At 35.0% G+C, this 26275-nt stretch overlaps 1 protein-coding gene and 1 pseudogene across 1 annotated transcript; both read left to right on the plus strand.

Moving 5' to 3' along the window:
* The first annotated feature begins 859 nt into the window (after positions 1-859).
* LOC131348972 (fucolectin-like) lies at positions 860-3855 on the plus strand. Its single transcript, XM_058384232.1, has 8 exons — positions 860-966; positions 1162-1201; positions 1441-1485; positions 1577-1859; positions 2226-2365; positions 2443-2534; positions 2710-2799; positions 3673-3855. Exons 2-7 carry the CDS (start codon positions 1165-1167, stop codon positions 2785-2787), a joined length of 675 nt encoding a protein of 224 aa, XP_058240215.1. The 5' UTR covers positions 860-966; positions 1162-1164; the 3' UTR covers positions 2788-2799; positions 3673-3855.
* Positions 3856-8748: 4893 nt separating this feature from the next.
* On the plus strand, positions 8749-24384 carry LOC131349133 (uncharacterized; annotated as a pseudogene).
* Positions 24385-26275: the final 1891 nt, after the last annotated feature.

A 26275-nucleotide genomic window follows, 5' to 3' on the forward strand; every position in this document is an offset into this window, starting at 1 on the left:
CACCATTCTGTGTAAACTCCGGCCATCACTGATATTACTGAGATTCTCCATTCAGATGGTTGATGTAAATACTAATTGAAGCTCTTATCTAGATCACATGAAGGAGCTTAGGTCTTATTGCAGTACATCCTACAGAAGCAAATAACTTCTGGCACTCAAAGAGCGTTGACTTGCCTACTGCATAATTTATGCAAAAAACTATTTTCCTAAAAAATTTTTGATGAAGGGCAAAAGACATGAAACTGGATTGAACAATGTCACGCAATGTTAACTTTCTAAATGACTGAAAATCAAGTGACTATTTAATTACATATGCTATACATAACAGTTTTTATTACTAACATCAACAACAACAATAATATTATTATTATTAATAATAATAATAATAATAATAATAATAATAATAATAATAATAATAATAAAAATAATTACAAAACAAATACATTTTTGCAAAGTTATTTTTTCTATTTATTTTATTCTTGTGATGATCAATATAATTATTATTATATTATTTTTATATAATTTGACATTATTATTATTATATAATATATAATTATTATTATTTTTTGAGAAACAAATATAAATCATATGAGCAAAAGGAATGCTTGGTGATTCATCCCTTCATTTTTAGCTGTGACATTTTGCTTTTGTTTTAATTCAACACATTTGTACAACAGTTTTTTATGAGTTAGACAAGGATTGACTCAAGAAGCATTTGTAATGCTGGATAAAACCTATACCTGTATACTGTATTCCTCTATACATAAAATCTAAATGGAAGCTTTATCATGTTTTTCAAAACTTGTTATATTCTGTAGTCTAAGTTAAACCTATTTGCATTTGTAAAAAAAAAAGAAGGTGCATTTGCCTTTTAAATACACTACATTATCTTTTCACGAAACTCCAGCGGACAGCTCACAGTTTAAAATCGACAAAGAGATCACTTTCTGATATAGGTCAAGCAAGGTAAGAAATCTTTCAACACTGTGCTTTTTTTGGATTAATACATTATATATTTGCTATATAATGTACCTCATAAAAAGTGTATTAAAGTCTGATTCTTAGCTGGTAAATGTCATATTGCTTCCTCACTTGGCTATAACACTTTCTTTCATTGAATGCGGTTGTAAATTTGAAACTGTTATCTTTTCATTTGAACAGAAAATGAAGAATTCACAGAGTCCTATGCTACTTTTTTTAGGTAAATACTAATTTAAAGTGTCAAGATTTCAAGTATAGTTTTAAAAATAAACATTGTGTTAGTGTAGGTTGCAATGAACTTTAATATCTCCTGTAAATATTCTTAAGAACTTAAAATGACAATATCTTTTATATTTCAATATATTTTGAAAATTCCCATAAGATGCCATTTCTATTATGTCTCCTCATAAGCCGACACATGATCACATGTATAATATTAGAAAATATATTTTTGGACAGGAATACACATTTTCTCAGTGCAGTGGATGCTGACCCATCAGCAGGGTAAGAATATTTTATATTGTTTTGTGTGTGTGTGTGTGTGTGTGTGTGTGTTTATATACATAAAAATAAAGATATTTTCTTCTTCCCCCAGTCAATGTGGCCTTAAGTGGAAAAGCAACACAATCTTCCATATTTGTTAGCAGTTATTATGCTTCTTTAGCTATTGATGCCAACAGAGCATCTAACTGGAGATCCCACTCATGTGCTACTACAAATGCTGACAATAGCCCATGGTGGAGAGTGGACTTGTTGGCAGTGTATCACATTAGCAATGTAATCATTACTAATAGAGGCGACTGCTGTCCAGAGCGGATAAATGGTGCTGAGATCCACATTGGCAGTTCTTTAGTCAACAATGGCAACAGTAACCCCAGGTAAAAAATGAAAAAAAATAAGAGGGTGGTGAAAAAGAGAGGATGGTGAGGTAACAACTGTCTACAGCTGCTATAGTAAGGGATAACAGGGTTAACATGTTTTATAGACATTCCACAAAATAAAACCTGACTATAAACTAAAGAATGAATATGATGTGTCATTAAAATGAATATATTCTGCACACTCTGTTATGATGAAATCATATTTTTTAACATGAAATATATTTTTAAAAAAAATTAATTTCAATCAAGTTGAAAAATCAACTTCAGGGTGGTGACAGTTTTATAAAGCATTATTAACTTTGGAATCAGTTTAATATTTCACAGAGAGTTAATACTCTGTTGTTGTTGTTTTTCTCTCTGTAGATGTGTTGTTATCCCTACCATTCCTGCTGGTGCCTCTGCAAATTACACCTGCAATATGCAGGGTCGTTACGTGAATATTATCATTCCCAATGTTGCCCAGTACCTCACGCTCTGTGAAGTGGAAGTCTACGGAGTTGCAGGTTCCAATTCTATATTCAATTAATAATTTTATTTTAATTTAGAGTTGCTCAATATCAACATTGTTCATTTTTTGTAGTCCCTGTATTTAAGAGGGCATACCTGAAATTAAGGTTTAACAGCATTGAGGATCTCAGCAACCCTACCATGAGGGAAACAGTTCTTCAAAAGGTGTGTGTTTGTGAGAATGTGCACTCAGTTGTCAGGTTATTAGGTACACATTCCTTGTAACTACACTTGTTTGCCATTACTGATTTCACTGCTGTGGATTATGTATATAGTGTATTATGTTATATCCTGTAAATAAAGTATTACATAGCACATAACAGTATTTTTTACTCCTTAGATCAAATCTGCCAACGTCCAGTCATCAGTATTTCAGGTCCGTTGGACAAAGGAACCAGAACTGGAAACTGACACCTGACACTTAAAAACGGTAAGAAAGCTTAGAAGAATATTACTATTACAACACCAACAACTACTACAATTACTACTACTGATATTATTATTATTATTATTATTAATAATAATAATAATAATAATAATAATAATAATAATAATAATAATCATAATAATAATAATAATAATAATAATAATAATAATAATAATAATATCATCATCATCATCATCATCATCAACAGCTTTTTAAGTAAATTAAGCACTGCCTCATTGAAACTGACTAACATGTGGCATCAATATTATGTACAATGCACAAGGTAGTTTGACACTAAATTTGTGAATATAGGTCACTACTCCAAAATTTGAGTTGAATTGGTTGAATTTGAAAAAGATGGTTTTGCATATTATTGAATTCAGCAAAACATCTAAGATTGCAAAATGGTTATTGTGGCTTTGGGGATTGAGAAAAAAACAATGGACCAAAATGTAAAACCTTAAACTATATTGACCAAGGCCTAATTTAATGCTTAATAATGTTCCAAAACCATGTTTTAATATTCTAAAAACATCTGATGCAATATTTACTTGCTTAACTGAGTAATAACTGTGAAGCCGGTGGTGATATTTTTTGAGTTAGGAAAAAAAATTACATAGAAAGTGTTGTAGTAATATAATATTAACTAATGTGATATAAAATACATTTTCCTATCTCAAATTCTAATATATCACTAAAAGATCTCATTTTCAACTTTTTTATGAGATATTTTTTATCATACTGACAGACTGACAGAAAAGTGGAAATTTAAGTGTTTTAGAGATTTTATTAACAATTAAGGTGAGCAAGCAAACAGTACCAACATGTTAGGCTACAGTCACTCACTTTTACACACTTGTTCTTCCTCTTTTCTAGGTACCAACACATGGAACCACAGCACTGTCTACAGGACAATAACTGTTTACACAAAAACACTACAGGACATATGAATGATATTTGAACACGTGTCAGAGAAGGAAAACACTGATCGACTGATATATTTCCTGTAAAAGCATGGGACATCAGTATATTTTTTTAAAAAAAAAGAAAGAAAGAAATGAAATAAATAATAATAATAATAATAATAATTATTATTATTATTATTATTATTATTATTATTATTATTATTATTATTATTATTATTATTATAGCTCATAGAATCCCTTGGTGGATTTTTATGGACTTTGGCACATTTGATAGAGTTATAGACACCAGACGTCTAGGGTCATTTATTTGCATGTGTAGAAGAAAGTGCATTTGCCTTATCTATATAATCATTTACCAAATCATCAACTCTCTAAGCTGCACCTTTATTTAGTTATTATATTCACTTAACTGGTGAATGTTACGTTACTTCTTCAGTTGCATTTTGAAAATTTGAGTAGAAAATGGAGAATTCATGCTTACACTTCTTTTTAGGGAAACTCTGATTTCAAGTATAGTTAAAAATTAAATCCAGTTTACTGTTTGTTGCAATAAACTTTGAATAATTCAATTTTTTAAAAAAAGTAATAATACCTTTTATTGATTTTTCAAATACTTATCAGTCCTGTTCAGTCTAATAAATGAATAAACAAAGAAAGCAAATGGTTAATATTTGTAATATTTAATATTAAAAATTTCTGGGTCCTTACTTTGTAAAACACCACCTGAAATGGGAATCAAATCTGGATCTCTGTGGTCACAATCGACAGCGTGCAGACAGTGACCCACATGAAGGATAAAATAAAATAACTGATTTATTAACCAAACTAAAACAAGATTTGCACAGAATAATGAGCACAGAACACAGAACAAACTTGAGTAACAAAAACATAATTAACACAACACAACAACATTAATTAATATGAGAACCTGTAAACACCACAGCATCTGACCATACGACATGACTAAAAACGATGACTGACAAAGACAGATACAAAAGGGCTGGCATATATTGGACAAAACATTAGGGTCATGGGGAACAGGTGACACGGTGGGAGAGCGGAACAATAGGAAGTGCATGGCACCACACACATGGGGAATACAGAAACAGGAAGCAGGCTATGGTGAAATGCCTGCCAGCACCCCCTCTGTCTGTCCCAGTAGCTCCTGACATAGCCCACCCTCTAAGGCACGGCTCCTGAAATGCCCCCAACTTACCTGGGCAAATGCCCTAGGAGAGCGCAAGATGCGTTGTGAAGCACAAGGGGGGGGAGCAAGTGAAAGGCAAGGCCCAAAGGGTTAAGCGAGGGAAACCATAGACAATAAACAGGGCCCCAAGTGATGTCCACAGCCAAACTAGTCAATTGTCCAATGTCCTCACCTTAGCCCGTGGGCAGAGCAACATCTTTCAATGGGTGAGGGGGTCTTTTTAATATTTAATATTCAAAATTACATTGTAAAACAAATTTGTGATATTGTCCTTTTTATACACAGTACAATGCTGGTGAACATCTACAAGATACGATAGTGGTTAAGTCATTGGACTCCTGATTGGAAGATTGCGAGTTCAAACCCTAGGTCCATAAAGCTGCCACTACCTGGAACTTGAGAAAGATCCTTAACCATCAAATTCTCAGTTGTTTAAAAATGAGATAAAAATGTAAGTTTCTCTGTAAGGGCATCTGCCAAATGCCAGAAAAGTAAAGCAAAAGTAACATTCAGAAGACACTGAGGGTTTAGTATTTAGCTACAGATATCAGTTTCTCCACAGTATAAAAAGTGTGTGTGTGTGTGTGTGTGTTTGTATGTGTGTGTGTAAAACTGAAAATTGGTACATGGTTGAACAACGATGAGGGGAAATGTTGAATAGTTGGCATGATCAGAAGCTCAACCAAATTGTATCTTTTACAGTATGAAGAATTCCTGGTCACAGATTGGTATATGCTAAACCAATCAACTGATGAAGACATAATACTTAAATTAATCTGAGAGAGCTTTGGTCAACAGGCGCAGAGCTATCAGAGGAAAGTCATACAGACAAAGCCTCATCCACGTCTGCAACATGACACCCATGACGTCAACCCTGCCTTAACAGGCAATCTGCTCCTAAATTTGCATGTCCAGGAATGTAAATTTTCCCCAAAGAGAGCATTTTGTTATCTGCTCAAGCCTTACAATGTTCAAAGTGCTGTGGATCCAGTTCACACATGCAGGAAACAGTTGCACCTGCTCAATTGTCAAGTACCAAATTAACCCTTAGAAAACGGTTCACACTCTTCTTGGGTTACATCCTGAGCCCAAGCATCTGATGTGCAAAAGTACAATCTTGATGCCTTGCTGGCAATTCTTTTGACAGAACTAAAAAAAAAAAAAATTTTAGTCTAATGGTATCCTAAGTCTGTTACCTATTGAACCAGTGTTAATATAATTCATTGATAGAGCTTTAAGCACTTTTGTATGTCACTCTGGTCTCTGCCAAATGCCAGAAATGTAAATGTAAAATAAGCCAGTCATCAATATAATTCAGTACACGGATGCTCTAGAGTTTGCAGACCACTGGTGTCACTACTGTACCTCAAGCACACTCAAAACGAGACTGTGGAGACTGCTTAGCCACAACCTACAATTTGTTGGCAAGGAAAAAACAATGGAGCAGGCTTCTGAGTCCAAAATGTGGCCTTCTGAGTTGGAGGAGAGGGCTCTGCTTTTGCCATCATGACCTGGGAGCCCCATAACTGAAGCCACCAACAAGCAAACAACACAAAGAGTGTAGGAGTCATCCTCCATTAAAAGCAAGGGTATGGCAGCACATCTATTAAATTGCTTGCTTGTCATATTTTTACTCAAGAAACAACAAAATAGACAAGACAGACGACAAAATAGACAAACAATTCACACAGACAGACAAACGGCTTTCTAAAGACAAAGAAGCGGGTTGTATGTGATATACAGTAGGTGCCCTTTGATGGTGTTGCTGATATGCAGAGCTTCATCACTTGACCCCTTCCAACCAAAAGTGGCGTGTGTTCACACCAGTTCTGTGAACATGTTCCCTGGTTGTGCCATATTATTTCTATTTTTTTGTAATGGTATTAATTTCAGTGTATTAGAAATAATACATTAAGAGTATAAATTGGACAATGTATGAAGTGACTTTAACTACAAACAATTTTTTACAATTAATTTTAACGAATGTTTAGGAAAAATACTTTGAAAAGAGAGTGTGGTTGGGTATAGGCTGAGGATGAAGACAGGCAGCACACACCCAGACAGGGTTCAATAGTGGTATTTGCATAGATTTTGTATGCACATGAAGTGCTTAACTTTAACTTCTGTATATGCTCTGACTGGCCACTTTATTAAGAATACCATACTACTGTTTAGAACCAATGCATCAGTTCAATCAGAAGAGCCTCAATTCTTCATGGCATGAATGGTTTTGGAGATTCTGATCTATGTTGGCATGATTGCATCATAACATAACATAATTGGAAAAGAAAACAAATGCCATTATACCAGCAGAAGCAGCCTGGACTGTTGACACAAGGCAGGTAGGGATTTATGCTGTGGATGCCAATGCCTGAACCTGGGATGTACATGGCATAAAATTAAATAAAGATTAATTAGACCAGACAACATTTGTCCAGTTTCAGTAAGTCCATGCCCACTGTAGCCTCCGATTCCTGTGCTTGGCTGACAGAAACAGTGGAACCTAATTTGGTTGTGACTTGTCCACTTCATTTGGCTTGACATGTTGGATGTTCTAAGATGCTTTTCTGCTTATCACAGTTGTTGTCAGCTTAAAACAGTCTGGCTATACTCCCCTGACCTCTCTCATAAACAAGGCATTTATTTTTCCTACCATTCTGTGTAAACTTTGGTGACTACTGTATGTGAAATTTCCACATCAGACTTGTCTGGCACCAACAACCATATCATCATCTTTAAGTTCACTGAAATCGCATTTTTAGGTGTGATGTGATGTGACTAAGTAAAAGTGTCTGCATGATTTTACACATTGCACTGCTGACCTACGAATGAGCTTAGTTAGTTTACAAATACAATCTGAAGAATCAAGAACATTTGGCAAGTCTAGGTGCCTTGAGTAGTCTAATGCAAAATTCATGCAAAATTTTCATCAAGTTTTTCTAAAACAAGTCTGGAAGTAGGTCATACATTTACATATATGGCACCCTTATCTGGATCAGCTAACATTTTATCTCATTTTTATAGAACTGAGCTACTGAGGATGAAGGGACAAATCCCCAATAAATAGTCCAACATCTTATCCACTGAGCTACCAGTGCCCTTTTTCTTTATGTAACAGCTGCATGTATAACTGCTAAAACTGGATTGAAGGTACTTTACACAATATTACAACTGTTGAAATAACCAGTAATATTACCATTAAATCACTTATGCTTTAACAGTTAAAAATAAGTTGTATTAGTAGTAGTAGTAGTAATAATAGTAGTAGTAGTAATAAAAATAACTATATAATAATAACAAACAAACAAACAAATTAGAAATCTAATAATAAATATAGTTAGGACATGAATATTATTGTTATATGTTCTTATTAATGATTTTTTTTTTCTGTGGTATTTCACTTAGGGTAAGGGTTATTAATGTTTTGTTTCTCATGCTGGAAATGAAACCCTGAAAGTTGATTAAACAGTGTTCATTTCATAATGGAGAAACAACAATAAATCAGATGACATAAATTAATGCTAGGTGATTCATCAATTTAAATTCAACCATTTGCTTTTGCTGTGTGAAACACATTTGTGCAACAGTTTTCATAAATTCAACAGCTTGATTTATGAATCAATTTTCATACTGAATAAAAACCTACACAGATCAAACATGCAGTAGTTCCGTACACATTTTTAAACTTTGCTATAGACACAGATAGTCTAAGGTCACTTATTTGCATGTGTGAAACACAAAGTGCATTTGCCTTTTAAAGTACATAATCATTTACCGAAACACCAAATGAACAACTCAGAGTTGAAGCGGGTCAAAGCGATGACTTTCTGATCTATGTTAAGCAAGGTAAGAACTTTCTCTAAACTGTGTTTTTTCTTGGCTTAATATATATTTTGTATATGCTAGATGACGCCCTTCATATAGTTGATTGTGTACAGTAAAAGTCTGATTCTGAACTTGTAAGTGCTATATTCCTTCTTCAATGGGCTATTTTCCTTTCTTTCCACGAGTGTGTTTAGAAAATGATTAAGTTGTTTTCTTTGTTCAATTTGAGTAGAAAATGGAGAATTCACAGAGGCCTATTCTTTATTTAGGTAAAGTTTGATTTCGAAAAGCACTAAGATTGATGTAATATCTCTTGTACATTGTCATGATAATTTAAAATGTAATTAACATTTTATAAATTATTTAAAAAATATATCTATCATATGTTCACACATAAGTCATGTCATCAAATGTATAATTTTAGATTATATATTACTGCACAGGGATATGCATTTTCTCATTGCAATGGATACTCACCCATCAGCAAGGTAAAAGTATAGAAGAATACATGTAGATACTTGAATACAATGTGTGTTTTTACATATATAATATGTTTTCTTTTCCTATCCAGTTAATGTGGCCTTACGAGGAATTGCAACACAGTCTTCTTCATACTCTGGCTATTACTATGCTTCTTTTGCTATTGATGGCAACAGAGAATCTAACTTGAGATTGTCCTCATGTACACACACAAATGGTGACAATAGCCCATGGTGGAGGGTGAATTTGTTGGCAATGTATGACATTAGCAATGTAATCATCACTAACAGAGGAGACGCCTGTTCAGAACGGCTAAATGGTGCTGAGATCCATATTGGAAATTCCTTAATCAACAATGGCAACAACAACCCCAGGTGAAAATTTGAAAAATACATTTAAAACGTGTTAAAATTATATCAGCATAAATAAGTATGCATTTAGTTTTATAGCTTTGTTAACATTTTATAATATTTGCTGTCTATAAGTTTTTGTAATTTGGTAACAATTCTTTGTATGCCTTTAAAACATAAATAAGACATTATAACATTCCACTAAAATTGCTCATTTTGACTGATATTTCTCTTTATATATAGTAAAAAAACACCTGTTATAATTTAAGGATTAACAGTTTCATGTTTCACAGATACTCCACAAAAATAATTTTTTTCTATAAAGCAAGAAAAAGTATAATGTCATTCTTCAATAAAATAAAAAATTCTTCTGTACGATCTGTTATGATTATTATCAAATTCAATTTGGTGACAGCTTCATAAAGCAGCATTAAACTTTATATTTAACATTGATTTAAAACATGACCTCTTTGTTGTTCTCTCTCTCTCTCTCTCTCTCTCTTTCTCTCTCTCTGTAGATGTGTGGTTATCCCTAGCATGCCTGCTGGTGCCTCTGTAAACTACACCTGCAATATGAGGGGTCGTTATGTGAATGTGATCATTCCCAGTGTTATCCAGTACCTCACGCTCTGTGAAGTGGAAGTCTATGGGGTTCCAGGTCACATTTTTTCAATTAATTAAAATATTGAACTATGTTTCAAAACTGTTGCTAAATTTCAACATTGTTGACTTTTTGCAGTTCCTGTATTTAAGAAGGCATTTCTAAGAATAAAGTTTAACAGCAAAGAAGATCTCAGCAACCATATCATGAGGGACAATGTTCTTCAAAAGGTTTGTCTTTGTGAGAATGTACACTCATTTGTCATTTTATTAGGTATACATATATTGTAGCTGCATTCATTTCCCATTATTGATTGTCGTCCCACTCTGTTGCACTTCACAGCTTGTTGCTGCTCTTCTATTAGTAGAAAGGGGGTCATTGTACACTGGATTATTTCTGAACCCAGCAGTGACCCAACCCATTGCTACTGCTGCACCTAATACACATTTACCAGTCCCATGCAAGCTAGCATTCAACACCATGTTGATTCACTGCTGTGTTGAAAATCGTTCAACACCCAAATTTGACCTTTCTACAAAATAAATGGAGCCAAAAAACATAGCATCAGATGACCTGAAATCATTAAATGCATATATAAAATTTAATGTAAATAAAGTATTGCATAGCACGTAATGGTATTTTTTTCCATAGATCAAATCTGCCAATATCCAATCATCAATATTTCAGGTCCGTTGGACAAAAGAACCAGAAAAGTAAACTTAAAATAGGGTAAGAAACATTAGACGAATACTTCTACTATTCCTACTCCCTCTCTGCCTCCTCCTCCTCTACTACTACTACTACTACTACTGCTGCTAATAATAATAATAATAATAATAATAATAATAATAATATATAATCTGCAGGGTCTTGGCACTCCTTTTAAATTCTCTTGTAATACCCTTGTAAATACCACCCCCAATGGCCAGTTCTTGTCAAGATATATAAAACAATAAATGCACCATACATGAAGATACTTATGTTTTGTAATGATAGTCCTAGTGTAAAATCCCTGCTAAAAAAAACTCCTGATATAGTTACTGAGTAATGAAAATTTACTCTGAACCCTTAGAACATGAATAGCACCCATTGGTAGACACCTTACGTGATATTGCATCTGGTAATAGAAGGTCCTTTCATGAAACTTGGATCATGAATGCGAATTATTCCTTATATCTAATGATATGTGATTACCATGACAGGCAATCACATGACAGCCATGTTTTTCCGTAATTACATCATCATGGGAATCCACTTACAGACTAGCACATACACTATGTTGCCAAAAGTATTCGCTCACCTGCCTTGACTCGCATATGAACTTAAGTGACATCCCATTCCTAATCCATAGGGTTCAATATGACGTCGGTCCACCCTTTGCAGCTATAACAGCTTCAACTCTTCTGGGAAGGCTGTCCACAAGGTTTAGGAGTGTGTTTATGGGAATTTTTGACCATTCTTCCAGAAGCGCATTTGTGAGGTCACACACTGATGTTGGACGAGAAGGCCTGGCTCTCAGTCTCCGCTCTGATTCATCCCAAAGGTGTTCTATTGGGTTGAGGTCAGGACTCTGTGCAGGCCAGTCAAGTTCCTCCACACCAGACTCTGTCATCCATGTCTTTATGGACCTTGCTTTGGTCACTGGTGCACAGTCATGTTGGAAGAGGAAGGGGCCAGCTCCAAACTGTTCCCACAAAGTTGGGACCATGGAATTGTCCAAAATGTCTTGGTATGCTGAAGCATTCAGAGTTCCTTTCACTGGAACTAAGGGGCCAAGCCCAGCTCCTGAAAAACAACCCCACACCATAATCCCCCCTCCACCAAACTTTACACTTGGCACAATGCAGTCAGACAAGTACCGTTCTCCTGGCAACCGCCAAACCCAGACTCGTCCATCAGATTACCAGATGGAGAAGCGCGATTCGTCACTCCAGAGAACGCGTCTCCACTGCTCTAGAGTCCAGTGGCGGCGTGCTTTACACCACTGCATCCGATGCTTTGCATTGCACTTGGTGATGTATGGCTTGGATGCAGCTGCTCGGCCATGGAAACCCATTCCATGAAGCTCTCTGCGCACTGTTCTTGAGCTAATCTGAAGGCCACATGAAGTTTGGAGGTCTGTAGCGATTGACTCTGCAGAAAGTTGGCGACCTCTTCGCACTATGCGCCTCAGCATCCGCTGACCCCGCTCCGTCAGTTTACGTGGCCTACCACTTCGTGGCTGAGTTGCTGTCGTTCCCAAACACTTCCACGTTCTTATAATACAGCTGACAGTTGACTGTGGAATATTTAGGAGCGAGGAAATTTCACGACTGGATTTTCTTGCACAGGTGGCATCCTATCACAGTTCCACGCTGGAATTCACTGAGCTCCTGAGAGTGACCCATTCTTTCACAAATGTTTGTAAAAACAGTCTGCATGCCTAGGTGCTTGATTTTATACACCTGTGGCCATGGAAGTGATTGGAACACCTGATTCTGATTATTTGGATGGGTGAGCGAATACTTTTGGCAATATAGTGTATATACGTACTATACCAAATTTTGGCTTAATCGGACACACGGTTCCTGAAAAACATGGTTCCTGACTTTAGCTCTGCCCTGTAGTATGACCAGACCTTGTACATGACCTCAGAGTCTTGTCATGTCCATGTCTTTTAAGTTGCATGCGAATTCAAGGAAATACTTATAGATTTTGAAGTAAATTCAGCATTGCCTCATTAAAATTGATTGACATGTGGCAGTCATACTGTTTTTGCTAATTATAAATAATTCTTATTAAGGATCGCAGTGTGCTGGCTAGTTATTGCATGTAGGTTTTGAATGTTATGCCAATTAATTAAAAATTTTAATTTGCCAAATGGTTATAAAAGCTTTTAGGGTTAAGAAAAAAACAAGAAATCTGTTTAAAAAAAGATTTTTGTTTCTACAGCTCAATGTTCATTAGAAATGGACCAAACCATAAAATATTGCATTATAGCACCACCATTAGGCCAATCAGGTACATCTCACTTCCCTGAGTAGCAGGGGGGAGTACTACCTAGTTTCATGTCTGTACTACTAAGTCCATATGAATGATTTGCTCTTAAAGAAAGAATAACTTTCAGATTCAAGAATGCAAAAGACCTATGGCATAATTTGTATTAAATACACTCTTGACATATGATTTTTTTTAGAATATCAGTTTGACTGTTACATATTCATTTATACATTTATTTATTTAGATTTAGATTTATATAGATTTATTTATTTTACTGAGTGATATGACAGTCAAGACTTGTCATTCTGACTCACAGGAAGCAGAAATATGTGTTAAATATGTAGAAGAAGAAGAAGAAGAAGAAGAAGAAGAAGAAGAAGAAGTGGTCAAAGATCAACAAAAACCATCAAATGTGTGAGGTTTGGGTGTAGTATACTGTATAAAATTACTGGATAGCTGATGATGTATATATACATATATACGTATATATTGGTTCAAAGTATATATTAATTAATAGGTTAATTCATTAATTTATGTATTAGATGTATTCAGTAGACTCTCAAGAATAGTAAGAATAGTAAGAATATTAAAAAAAAAAAAACACTGACATTTGCATGGTTGCAGCACTAAGAAAACATTTTGCACAACAGGGTAAAGCAAAACACTGTAAATTAATAAATAATATTAATACTCATTCATATTTCTTAAATTATTATTCTTTTTATTAATCATTATCTTCGAATATTGCCATGATACTTATAATGCAATACTCAGAATCCTTATCACTTCCTAGCCAATCAGAAATGTTAACAGCCAAAGAATCATCACTTTTTTTAATGCATTTGATTGGATCTGGAAGCATTTAAAAATAGAAAGTGTTGAGATCATGAAGGAATGAGGTTTTACTCGCTGGATTAAGTGTCTAATATAAAATTTGTTCCTTCATTTAAACACTTGCCTGTTTAGATTTTCCAAAATTTGTAGAGTAATGATTCTCATTAAATTATTAATGGGCCGTTTTTATTTAATATGTACAAAATAAACATTTCACATTGTTATTATGAGAGTCTTATTTAGAATGTAAGATATACAGTAATCTTGTCAGTGTCAGTGCTCAAATCAATCCAGCTCAAATCAACGCATTTATCAGAAATATAAGGACTGTTTGTGTCTAAAATCAAACACAATATTCTATCTGTTTGTTTCAGGATTGTATCACCTTTTTAGCCAATACTAAACTCACCTAACACAAACACGCATTATGTTATTAGATACTCAGGATAATGCTTCACTCTGACATTTTTACTTATACTGTAGATAAAAATATTAAAGAAACATTTTGACTCACAGTATAACACTGTGCCCTCTCAAATCAAATGAATGTGATTGTGTTTTCTTTGTCATGTATCTCCCTGTGAATAAATTCCAAATATGTAGACATCAATAGAACTGACATGCTTCTGTATAATATAATACAAACTTGAGCACCTGCATAAGCCAACAAGCAATATAAGGACCTTTTTCTCTGCAAATATTGACATGACTAGATATTTGAGCCAAGATAGTTTCCAGGAACAAACTGAAGCAACAAAAATTATTTTACTGTTTTACATTTGATAAGGAACTGATGAACAGCAGATGTCGCCAGTGCACCATGTGAAACATGTTCGTGGGTGGTGGAGAGACCTATAGCATTGATAACGTGGACTAAAGAAAATATGCCACACTACACACATATCAACACTACGGTACATCAAGAGGCTCAAACAACGCTAAAGGCACTTGAATCTGTTCTAACATAAGTGTCATAGCGACATCTTGTGGACAACACAATATACTGCCTTACAATTTCATTACAAAAGAGGTCCCTCTCAACATAATAAACCTATAATTTAATAATATTAAAATCCTTATAACGTAGTTACTTTAAGCAGCATTTTAAAAGCACTAGTATCTCAAACATTAGCGTGTTGAAATCATTTTTCTCTAGAGCAGTGTGCGTTTTAAACATTTATTCATAACAGAGAATTAATCCGATCTGGCAACCTGAGCTAATATTGGCCACAGTCTTGGGGTAGCAGTCCCACTGCGCTATCAGATTAAAGACTAATTGCAATTTGTCTTGTTTGAGGACATTGATCTCAGTCCACAACATTTTTATCAGACATGCTGACGTTTATTTGCCAGCCATGTAGGCATGCTTTTTTTTTGCTTCATTAGAATTAATGCCTCTTTTGTAAAGAATAAACAACTTAAATTAAAAAGCATATGCTCTGATTCAGTAAATAAAAATGCATTCAATTCTATTAATTCTACCTCTAAAGAAAATTGCACTTATGAGTAAAGCACACTTGTACATTGCATAAAGTAGAGATTCGATTTAAATCTAATGCAAATTCAGGTAAATTATTTCTTATTCATTATAAAGAAAATGGCAGGAAAGACAATAAATCCGTTCTTTTCAGATTCAGCAAGTATATTTAAATAAATTGATGCAGGATCACAAAAGGTAGCCATCCCAGGTCCAGCAGAATTTAGTAACCCATTGGTATGCAGAAAGGGACCATTTAAAATGCATTTTGTAATGGAACATTACAAAGGTCTTGGATCATTCTTCATTTGCAAACTGTCAAATAAGTTTTGCATGCCCCTATATTGTAATATGTTTTAGTCTGCTTTGTTTTCATAGTGACAGCTTTAATGCCCACTGACACCTTAACGGCTAATTAAATACACTATATTGCCAAAAGTATTCGCTCACCCATCCAAATAATCAGAATCAGGTGTTCCAATCACTTCCATGGCCACAGGTGTATAAAATCAAGCACCTAGGCATGCAGACTGTTTTTACAAACATTTGTGAAAGAATGGGTCGCTCTCAGGAGCTCAGTGAATTCCAGCGTGGAACTGTGATAAGGTTGCCACCTGTGCAACAAATCCAGTCGTGAAATTTCCTCGCTCCTAAATATTCCACAGTCAACTGTCAGCTGTATTATAGGAACGTGGAAGTGTTTGGGAACGACAGGCCACGTAAACTGACGGAGCGGGGTCAGCGGATGCTGAGGCGCATAGTGCGAAGAGGTCGCCAACTTTCTGCAGAGTCAATCGCTACAGACCTCCAAACTTCATGTGGCCTTAAGATTAGATCAAGAACAGCTTCATGGAATGGGTTTCCATGACCGAGCAGCTGCATCCAAGCCACACATCACCAAGTGCAATGCAAAGCGTCGGATGCAGTGGTGTAAAGCACGCCGCCACTGGACTCTAGAGCAGTGGAGACGCGTTCTCTGGAGTGATGAATCACGCTTCTCCATCTGGCAATCTGATGGACGAGTCTGGGTTTGGCGGTTGCCAGGAGAACGGTACTTGTCTGACTGCATTGTGCCAAGTGTAAAGTTTGGTGGAGGGGGGATTATGGTGTGGGGTTGTTTTTCAGGAGCTGGGCTTGGCCCCTTAGTTCCAGTGAAAGGAACTCTGAATGCTTCAGCATACCAAGACATTTTGGACAATTCCATGCTCCCAACTTTGTGGGAACAGTTTGGAGCTGGCCCCTTCCTCTTCCAACATGACTGTGCACCAGTGCACAAAGCAAGGTCCATAAAGACATGGATGACAGAGTCTGGTGTGGATGAACTTGACTGGCCTGCACAGAGTCCTGACCTCAACCCGATAGAACACCTTTGGGATGAATTAGAGCAGAGACTGAGAGCCAGGCCTTCTCGTCCAACATCAGTGTGTGACCTCACAAATGCGCTTCTGGAAGAATGGTCAAAAATTCCCATAAACACACTCCTAAACCTTGTGGACAGCCTTCCCAGAAGAGTTGAAGCTGTTATAGCTGCAAAGGGTGGACCGACGTCATATTGAACCCTATGGATTAGGAATGGGATGTCACTTAAATTCATATGCGAGTCAAGGCAGGTGAGCGAATACTTTTGGCAATATAGCGTATATTTGCTTTTACACTGTTTGGCCTTTAGTTACTTTCATTAATGCAAGTCTCCTACGCTTTTGCATAAGAAAAAAATCGGAATGTAAGCAAATAGCATAAAATGTACTTACATTATAGGTAAGTTATTGAATGTTTTTCATCGGGTGAACAAACTTACGAATTGGTTTCATTGAAAACATTTTGCCTGGGCAATTTGTATCACAGGCCAAGGTGTACCTAATTAAGTGGAAACATTTAAACTTGACTTTTAAATTCACTGTTCAGAATGACCAAATTATTCATAACATGCCTTAATATGAATTAAACATTTTTGCTTGTACTGTTTTCAGGAAATAATCGACTATGATGATGTAGCCCAATTTGTGTTACATATACCTTTGGCCTCTAGCGGGAGCAAAATAATATGCATGGACCAGACCAGTTAAAGGCAAACCACAAAAAAACAAACTGCTGTTAACATTTACTACAAAAATCCCGGTGCAGTTTTAATTACAAAAGCTAAGAACAAGAAAATGATGAAAATGGAGTGATTCCATGAGAGAAAAGGCAGCACAGGGTTTGAATCAATGTAGACAAAATAAGCTCTATAATGGTGAAGGCAGCATTTGGTGTGTGGGACTGGGTGGAGTAGATACTTTGAGTGTGGTTGGGCATCGGCTGAGGATGAAGACAGGTAGCACACATCCACACAGGGTTCAAAAGTGGTATTTTGCATATATTTTGTATTCACCTGAAGTGCCTGATTTTAGCTTTTGTATACTCAATGACTGGCCACTATATTAAGAACACCATACTACTTGGAAACACTGCCTCAGTGACTCAATTCACTCAGAACAGCCTCAGTTCCTCATGACATGCATGGTTTTGCAGAGTCATCTGTTTTGTCATGATTGCATCACATATTAAAAAAAAAAACATTCCCCACACCATTATACCAACAGCAGCAGCCTGGACTGTTGATCATGCTTTGAATGCCAACTAATGACCCTGTCTACAAGAAATTAAGAGTCATTAGATCATGGAAACTTTTGCCCAGTTTTAGTGAGTCAGTGCCCTCCTTGACTGACAAACATGAGTGGAACCTGATTTGGTTGCAGCTTGTCCACCTCATTTGGTTTGACATGTTGGGTGTTCTGAGATGCCTTTTTGCTTAGCAGAGTTGTAAATAATCTTTTTGTCATCTGAAACCAGTCTGGCTATTCTCCTTTGACCTCTCATAAACATTTTCCTACCACTCTGTGTAAACTCTGGTCACGTCTGTATGTGAAAATTCCAAATCAGCCTCAAATTCTCAAACAAGCTTGTCTGGCACCAGCAACTATACCATCATCACATTTTTAAATTTGATGTGAATAGTTTGAAGGTCTTATCTATGTCGCTATGATTTTATGAGCCGTTAAGGGCCTTGCACAAGTGCCCAGAGGAGGCAGCTTGGTGGTCCTGGAATTTGAATTCATGAACTTCCAATTAGTAGCTCAATATCTTAACCATGTATGTGTAATGGAATGTGCTACCACTTCCATTTGTCACGTCATGTCAGTTTTCATTAATAAGACAAATTGATTCACGAATCAGTTGTGATACTGGATAAAAACTTATATAACTTATAAACTTATACAGTAGTTCTGTATACATTTTTAAAACTTTCTTAAAGACACATGTCATCTAAGGCCACTTGTTTGCATGTGTGAAATTTGCCTTTTAAACTACATAATCAATTACCAAAACACCAAATGAACAACTCAGAGTTGAAGAGGGTCAAAGAGATGACTTTCTGATCTATGTTAAGCAAGGTAAGAACTTTCTCTTAACTTTTTTCTTGGCTTAATATATTGTATATTTGCTAGATGATGCTCTTCATATATTTGGATGTTTACAGAAAGTCTGATTCTTAACTTAACTGCTATATTCCTTCTTCAGTGGGCTATTTTCCTTTCTTTCCTTGGGTGTGTTTAGAGAAGTTGTTTTCTTTCAATTTGAGCAGAAAATGGAGAATTCACAGAGGCCTATTCTTTATTTAGGTAACTTTGATTTTGAAAAACACTAAGATTGATTTAATATCTCTTGTACATTGTCATGATAGTTTAAATTTTTATAAATTATTTAAAAAAAATTACCTATCAAATGTTCATTTACATAGGGATATGCATTTTCTCACTGCAATGGATACTCACTCATCAGCAAGGTAAGAATATAGAAGAATACATGTGAATATTTGAAAACAATGTGTGATTATACATATATAATATCTTCTCTTTTCCTTTCAAGTTAATGTGGCCTTACGAGGAATTGCAACACAGTCTTCTTCATACTCTGGCTATTACTATGCTTCGTTTGCTATTGATGGCAACAGAGCATCTGACTTGAGATTGTCCTCATGTACACACACAAATGCTGACAATAGCCCATGGTGGAGGGTGAATTTGTTGGCAATGTATGACATTAGCAATGTAATCATCACTAACAGAGGAGACGCCTGTGCAGAACGGCTAAATGGTGCTGAGATCCACATTGGAAATTCCTTAATCAACAATGGCAACAACAACCCCAGGTGAAAATCTGAATAATACATTTAAAACGTGTTAAAATTATATCAGCATAAATAAGTATGCATTTAGTTTCATAGCTTTGTTAACATTTTATAATATTTGCTGTCTATAAGTTTTTGTAATTTGGTAACAATTCTTTGTATGCATTTAAAACATTAATAAGACATTATAAGATATTATAACATTCCACTAAAATTGCTCATTGTGACTGATTTTTTTTCTTTATATATAGTTAAAAACACCTGTTATAATTTAAGGATTAACAGTTTCATGTTTCACAGACATTCCACAAAATGAAATTTTACTATAAAGCAAGAAAAAGTATAATGCCATTCTTTAGTAGAATAAAAAATTCTTCTGCACGATCTGTTATGATCATTATCAAATTCAGGTTGGTGACAGCTTCATAAAGCAGCATTAAACGATATATTTAACATTGATTTAAAACATGACCTCTTTGTTGTTCTCTCTCTCTCTCTCTCTCTCTCTCTGTCTCTCTCTCTGTCTCTCTCTCTCTCTCTGTAGATGTCTGGTTATCCCTAGCATGCCTGCTGGTGCCTCTGTAAACTACACCTGCAATATGCGGGGTCGTTATGTGAATGTGATCATTCCCAATGTTATCCAGTACCTCACGCTCTGTGAAGTGGAAGTCTATGGGGTTCCAGGTCACATTTTTTCAATTAATTAAAATATTGAACTATGTCTCAAAACTGTTGCTAAATTTCAACATTGTTGACTTTTTGCAGTTCCTGTATTTAAGAAGGCATTTCTAAGAATAAAGTTTAACAGCAAAGAAGATCTCAGCAACCATATCATGAGGGACAATGTTCTTCAAAAGGTTTGTCTTTGTGAGAATGTACACTCATTTGTCATTTTATTAGGTATACATATATTGTAGCTGCATTCATTTCCCATTATTGATTGTCGTCCCACTCTGTTGCACTTCACAGCTTGTTGCTGCTCTTCTATTAGTAGAAAGGGGGTCATTGTACACTGGATTATTTCTCAACCCAGCAGTGACCCAACCCATTGCTACTGCTGCACCTAATACACATTTACTAGTGCCATGCAAGCTAGCATTCAACAGTGTTGAGTCACTGCTATGTTGAAAATCGTTCAACACCCAAATTTGACCTTTCTACAAAATAAATGGAGCCAAAAAACATAGCATCAGATGACCTGAAATCAGTGAATGTTTATATAAAATTTAATGTAAATAAAGTATTGCATAGCACGTAATGGTATTTTTTTTCCATAGATCAAATCTGCCAATATCCAATCATCAATATTTCAGGTCCGTTGGACAAAAGAACCAGAGAAGGAAACTTAAAATAGGGTAAGAAACATTAGACGAATACTTCTACTATCCCTACTCCCTCTCTGCCTCCTCCTCCTCTACTACTACTACTACTACTACTACTGCTGCTAATAATAATAATAATAATAATTATAATAATAATAATACATAATCTGCAGGGTCTTGGCACTCCTTTTAAATTCTCTTGTAATTCCCTTGTAAATACCACCCCCAGTGGCCAGTTCTTGTCAAGATATATAAAACAATAAATGCACCATACATGAAGATACTTATGTTTTGTGATGAAAGCTAAATCCTAGCTCTGTAAAATCCCTGCTAAAAAAACTCCTGATATAGTTACTGAGTAATGAATATTTGAACTTTACTCTGAACACTTAGAACATGAATAGCACCCATGGGTAGCCACCTTACGTGATATTGCATCTGGTAGTAGGAGGTCCTTTCATGAATTATTCCTTATATCTAATGATATGTGATTACCATGACAGGCAATCACAAGACAGCCATGTTTTTCAGTAATTACATCATCATGGGAATCCACTTACAGACTAGCACATATATGTACTATACCAAATTTTGGCTTAATCGGACACATGGTTCCTGAAAAACATGGTTCCTGACTTTAGCTCTGCCCTGTAGTATGACCAGACCTTGTACATGACCTCAGAGTCTTGTTGTGTCCATGTCTTTTAAGTTACATGTGAATTCATGGAAATATTATAGCTTTTAAACTAAATTCAGCACTGTCTCATTAAAATTGATTGACATGTGGCAGTCATACTGTTTTTCCTATTTACTGTATAAATAATTCTTATTAAGGATCGCAGTGTGCTGGCTAGTTATTGCATGTAGGTTTTGAATGTTATGCCAATTAATTAAATATTTTAAATTGCCAAATGGTTATAGAGGTTTTTAGGGTTAAGAAAAAAACAAGAAATCTGTTTTAAAAAAAAAAGATTTTTGTTTCTACAGCTCAATGTTCATTAGAAATGGACCAAACCATAAAATATTGCATTATAGCACAACCATTAGGCCAATCAGGCACATCTCACTTCCCTGAGTAGCAGGAGGGAGTACTACCTAGTTTCATGTCTGTACTACTTACCCTATGGTCTGCACACTTGGAATTAATGAGGAAGAAGAAGAAGAAGAAGAAGAAGAAGAAGCTAACAGTTGTAATAATAATAATATCCATGCCATAAAACATTTCACACATATCCTGCTAACAGACATTTTCTTGTAATGTTTTAAAGGCATCTGCTACAATACTAATTATCTTATTATTAGTCTTTTATTATTTGAAGTGTTTGCCACACAAGTCCATATGAATGATTTGCCATTAAAGAAAGAATAACTTTCAGATTCAAGAATGCAAAAGACCTATGGCATAATTTGTATTAAATACACTAAAATCTCTTTTGACATTCGATTTTTTTTAGATCACCAGTTTGACTATTACATATTCATTTATTCATTGATTTATTTATTTTACTGAGTGATATGACAGTCAAGACTTTTGTCATTCTGACTCACAGGAAGCAGAAACATTTTAAATATGTAGAGAAGAAGAAGAAGAAGAAGAAGAAGAAGAAGAAGTGGTCAAAGATCAACAAAAACCATCAAATGTGTGAGGTTTGGGTGTAGTATATAAAACTACTGGATAGCTGATGATGTATATATACATATATATGCATATATTGGTTAGAAGTATGTATTAATTAATAGGTTAACTTAATAATTAATGTATTTATTTTGAAATGTATCTAAAATGTACTATATACACTGATTTCTTAATGTTTTGGTTAAGCATAGTTAATCCTAGATTTGAATGTAAGATTGTGAGAGCTTGATTTTGTGGTAAGATTATGCTAGTAATGATTCTCCCACAAATATGGTTGAGAAGATGTATTCAGTAGACTCTCAGAAATAGTAAGACTAGTAAGAATAGAAAAAAGAAAAAAAAAAACACGGCATGGTTGCAAGAAATGCTCATTCATGACAATAGCACTAAGAAAACATTTTGCACAACAGGGTAAAGCAAAACACTGTAAATTAATAAATAATATTAATACTCATTCATGTTTCTTTAATTATTATTCTTTTTATTAATCATTATCTTTGAATATTGCCTTGATACTTATAATGCAATATACAATATAATGTATATATATATATAATATAATGCAGTATAATATATAATATACTTCCTAGCCAATCAGAAATGTTAAAAACCAAAGTATCATCACTTTTTTTAATGCATTTGATTGGATATGACAGTCAAGACTTTTGTCATTCTGACTCACAGGAAGCAGAAACATTTTAAATATGTAGAGAAGAAGAAGAAGAAGAAGAAGAAGAAAAAGAAGAAGAAGAAGTGGTCAAAGATCAACAAAAACCATCAAATGTGTGAGGTTTGGGTGTAGTATACTGTATAAAATTACTGGATAGCTGATGATGTATATATACATATATACGTATATATTGGTTCAAAGTATATATTAATTAATAGGTTAATTCATTAATTTATGTATTAGATGTATTCAGTAGACTCTCAAGAATAGTAAGAATAGTAAGAATATTAAAAAAAAAAAAACACTGACATTTGCATGGTTGCAGCACTAAGAAAACATTTTGCACAACAGGGTAAAGCAAAACACTGTAAATTAATAAATAATATTAATACTCATTCATATTTCTTAAATTATTATTCTTTTTATTAATCATTATCTTCGAATATTGCCATGATACTTATAATGCAATACTCAGAATCCTTATCACTTCCTAGCCAATCAGAAATGTTAACAGCCAAAGAATCATCACTTTTTTTAATGCATTTGATTGGATCTGGAAGCATTTAAAAATAGAAAGTGTTGAGATCATGTAGGAATGAGGTTTTACTCGCTGGATTAAGTGTCTAATATAAACTTTGTTCCTTCATTTAAACACTTGCCTGTTTAGATTTTCCAAAATTTGTAGAGTAATGATTCTCATTAAATTATTAATGGGCCGTTTTTATTTAATATGTACATAATAAACATTTCACATTGTTATTATGAGAGTCTTATTTAGAATGTAAGATATACAGTAATCTTGTCAGTGTCAGTGCTCAAATCAATCCAGCTCAAATCAACGCATTTATCAGAAATATAAGGACTGTTTGTGTCTAAAATCAAACACAATATTCTATCTGTTTGTTTCAGGATTGTATCACCTTTTTAGCCAATACTAAACTCACCTAACACAAACACGCATTATGTTTTTAGATACTCAGGATAATGCTTCACTCTGACATTTTTACTTATACTGTAGATGAAAATATTAAAGAAACATTTTGACTCACAGTATAACACTGTGCCCTCTCAAATCAAATGAATGTGATTGTGTTTTCTTTGTCATGTATCTCCCTGTGAATAAATTCCAAATATGTAGACATCAATAGAACTGACATGCTTCTGTATAATATAATACAAACTTGAGCACCTGCATAAGCCAACAAGCAATATAAGGACCTTTTTCTCTGCAAATATTGACATGACTAGATATTTGAGCCAAGATAGTTTCCAGGAACAAACTGAAGCAACAAAAATTATTTTACTGTTTTACATTTGATAAGGAACTGATGAACAGCAGATGTCGCCAGTGCACCATGTGAAACATGTTCGTGGGTGGTGGAGAGACCTATAGCATTGATAACGTGGACTAAAGAAAATATGCCACACTACACACATATCAACACTACGGTACATCAAGAGGCTCAAACAACGCTAAAGGCACTTGAATCTGTTCTAACATAAGTGTCATAGCGACATCTTGTGGACAACACAATATACTGCCTTACAATTTCATTACAAAAGAGGTCCCTCTCAACATAATAAACCTATAATTTAATAATATTAAAATCCTTATAACGTAGTTACTTTAAGCAGCATTTTAAAAGCACTAGTATCTCAAACATTAGCGTGTTGAAATCATTTTTCTCTAGAGCAGTGTGCGTTTTAAACATTTATTCATAACAGAGAATTAATCCGATCTGGCAACCTGAGCTAATATTGGCCACAGTCTTGGGGTAGCAGTCCCACTGCGCTATCAGATTAAAGACTAATTGCAATTTGTCTTGTTTGAGGACATTGATCTCAGTCCACAACATTTTTATCAGACATGCTGACGTTTATTTGCCAGCCATGTAGGCATGCTTTTTTTTTGCTTCATTAGAATTAATGCCTCTTTTGTAAAGAATAAACAACTTAAATTAAAAAGCATATGCTCTGATTCAGTAAATAAAAATGCATTCAATTCTATTAATTCTACCTCTAAAGAAAATTGCACTTATGAGTAAAGCACACTTGTACATTGCATAAAGTAGAGATTTGATTTAAATCTAATGCAAATTCAGGTAAATTATTTCTTATTCATTATAAAGAAAATGGCAGGAAAGACAATAAATCCGTTCTTTTCAGATTCAGCAAGTATATTTAAATAAATTGATGCAGGATCAGAAAGGTAGCCATCCCAGGTCCAGCAGAATTTAGTAACCCATTGGTATGCAGAAAGGGACCATTTAAAATGCATTTTGTAATGGAACATTACAAAGGTCTTGGATCATTCTTCATTTGCAAATTGTCAAGTAAGTTTTGCATGCCCCTATATTGTAATATGTTTTAGTCTGCTTTGTTTTCATAGTGACAGCTTTAATGCCCACTGACACCTTAACGGCTAATTAAATACACTATATTGCCAAAAGTATTCGCTCACCCATCCAAATTATCAGAATCAGGTGTTCCAATCACTTCCATGGCCACAGGTGTATAAAATCAAGCACCTAGGCATGCAGACTGTTTTTACAAACATTTGTGAAAGAATGGGTCGCTCTCAGGAGCTCAGTGAATTCCAGCGTGGAACTGTGATAAGGTTGCCACCTGTGCAACAAATCCAGTCGTGAAATTTCCTCGCTCCTAAATATTCCACAGTCAACTGTCAGCTGTATTATAGGAACGTGGAAGTGTTTGGGAACGACAGGCCACGTAAACTGACGGAGCGGGGTCAGCGGATGCTGAGGCGCATAGTGCGAAGAGGTCGCCAACTTTCTGCAGAGTCAATCGCTACAGACCTCCAAACTTCATGTGGCCTTAAGATTAGATCAAGAACAGCTTCATGGAATGGGTTTCCATGACCGAGCAGCTGCATCCAAGCCACACATCACCAAGTGCAATGCAAAGCGTCGGATGCAGTGGTGTAAAGCACGCCGCCACTGGACTCTAGAGCAGTGGAGACGCGTTCTCTGGAGTGACGAAT

The sequence above is a fragment of the Hemibagrus wyckioides genome, linkage group LG29, assembly GCF_019097595.1.
Source record: "Hemibagrus wyckioides isolate EC202008001 linkage group LG29, SWU_Hwy_1.0, whole genome shotgun sequence".
NCBI classification, from domain to species: domain Eukaryota; kingdom Metazoa; phylum Chordata; class Actinopteri; order Siluriformes; family Bagridae; genus Hemibagrus; species Hemibagrus wyckioides.

What these genes read in the sequence shown, in the direction of transcription:
- LOC131348972 (XM_058384232.1), top strand. Translation starts at nt 1,165, where the DNA reads ATGAAGAATTCACAGAGTCCTATGCTACTTTTTTTAG. An exon ending in TCCTATGCTACTTTTTTTAG is followed by an intron (nt 1,202 to 1,440) that starts GTAAATACTAAT and finishes ATTTTTGGACAG; the next exon opens with GAATACACATTTTCTCAGTG. An exon ending in GGGAAACAGTTCTTCAAAAG is followed by an intron (nt 2,535 to 2,709) that starts GTGTGTGTTTGT and finishes TTTACTCCTTAG; the next exon opens with ATCAAATCTGCCAACGTCCA.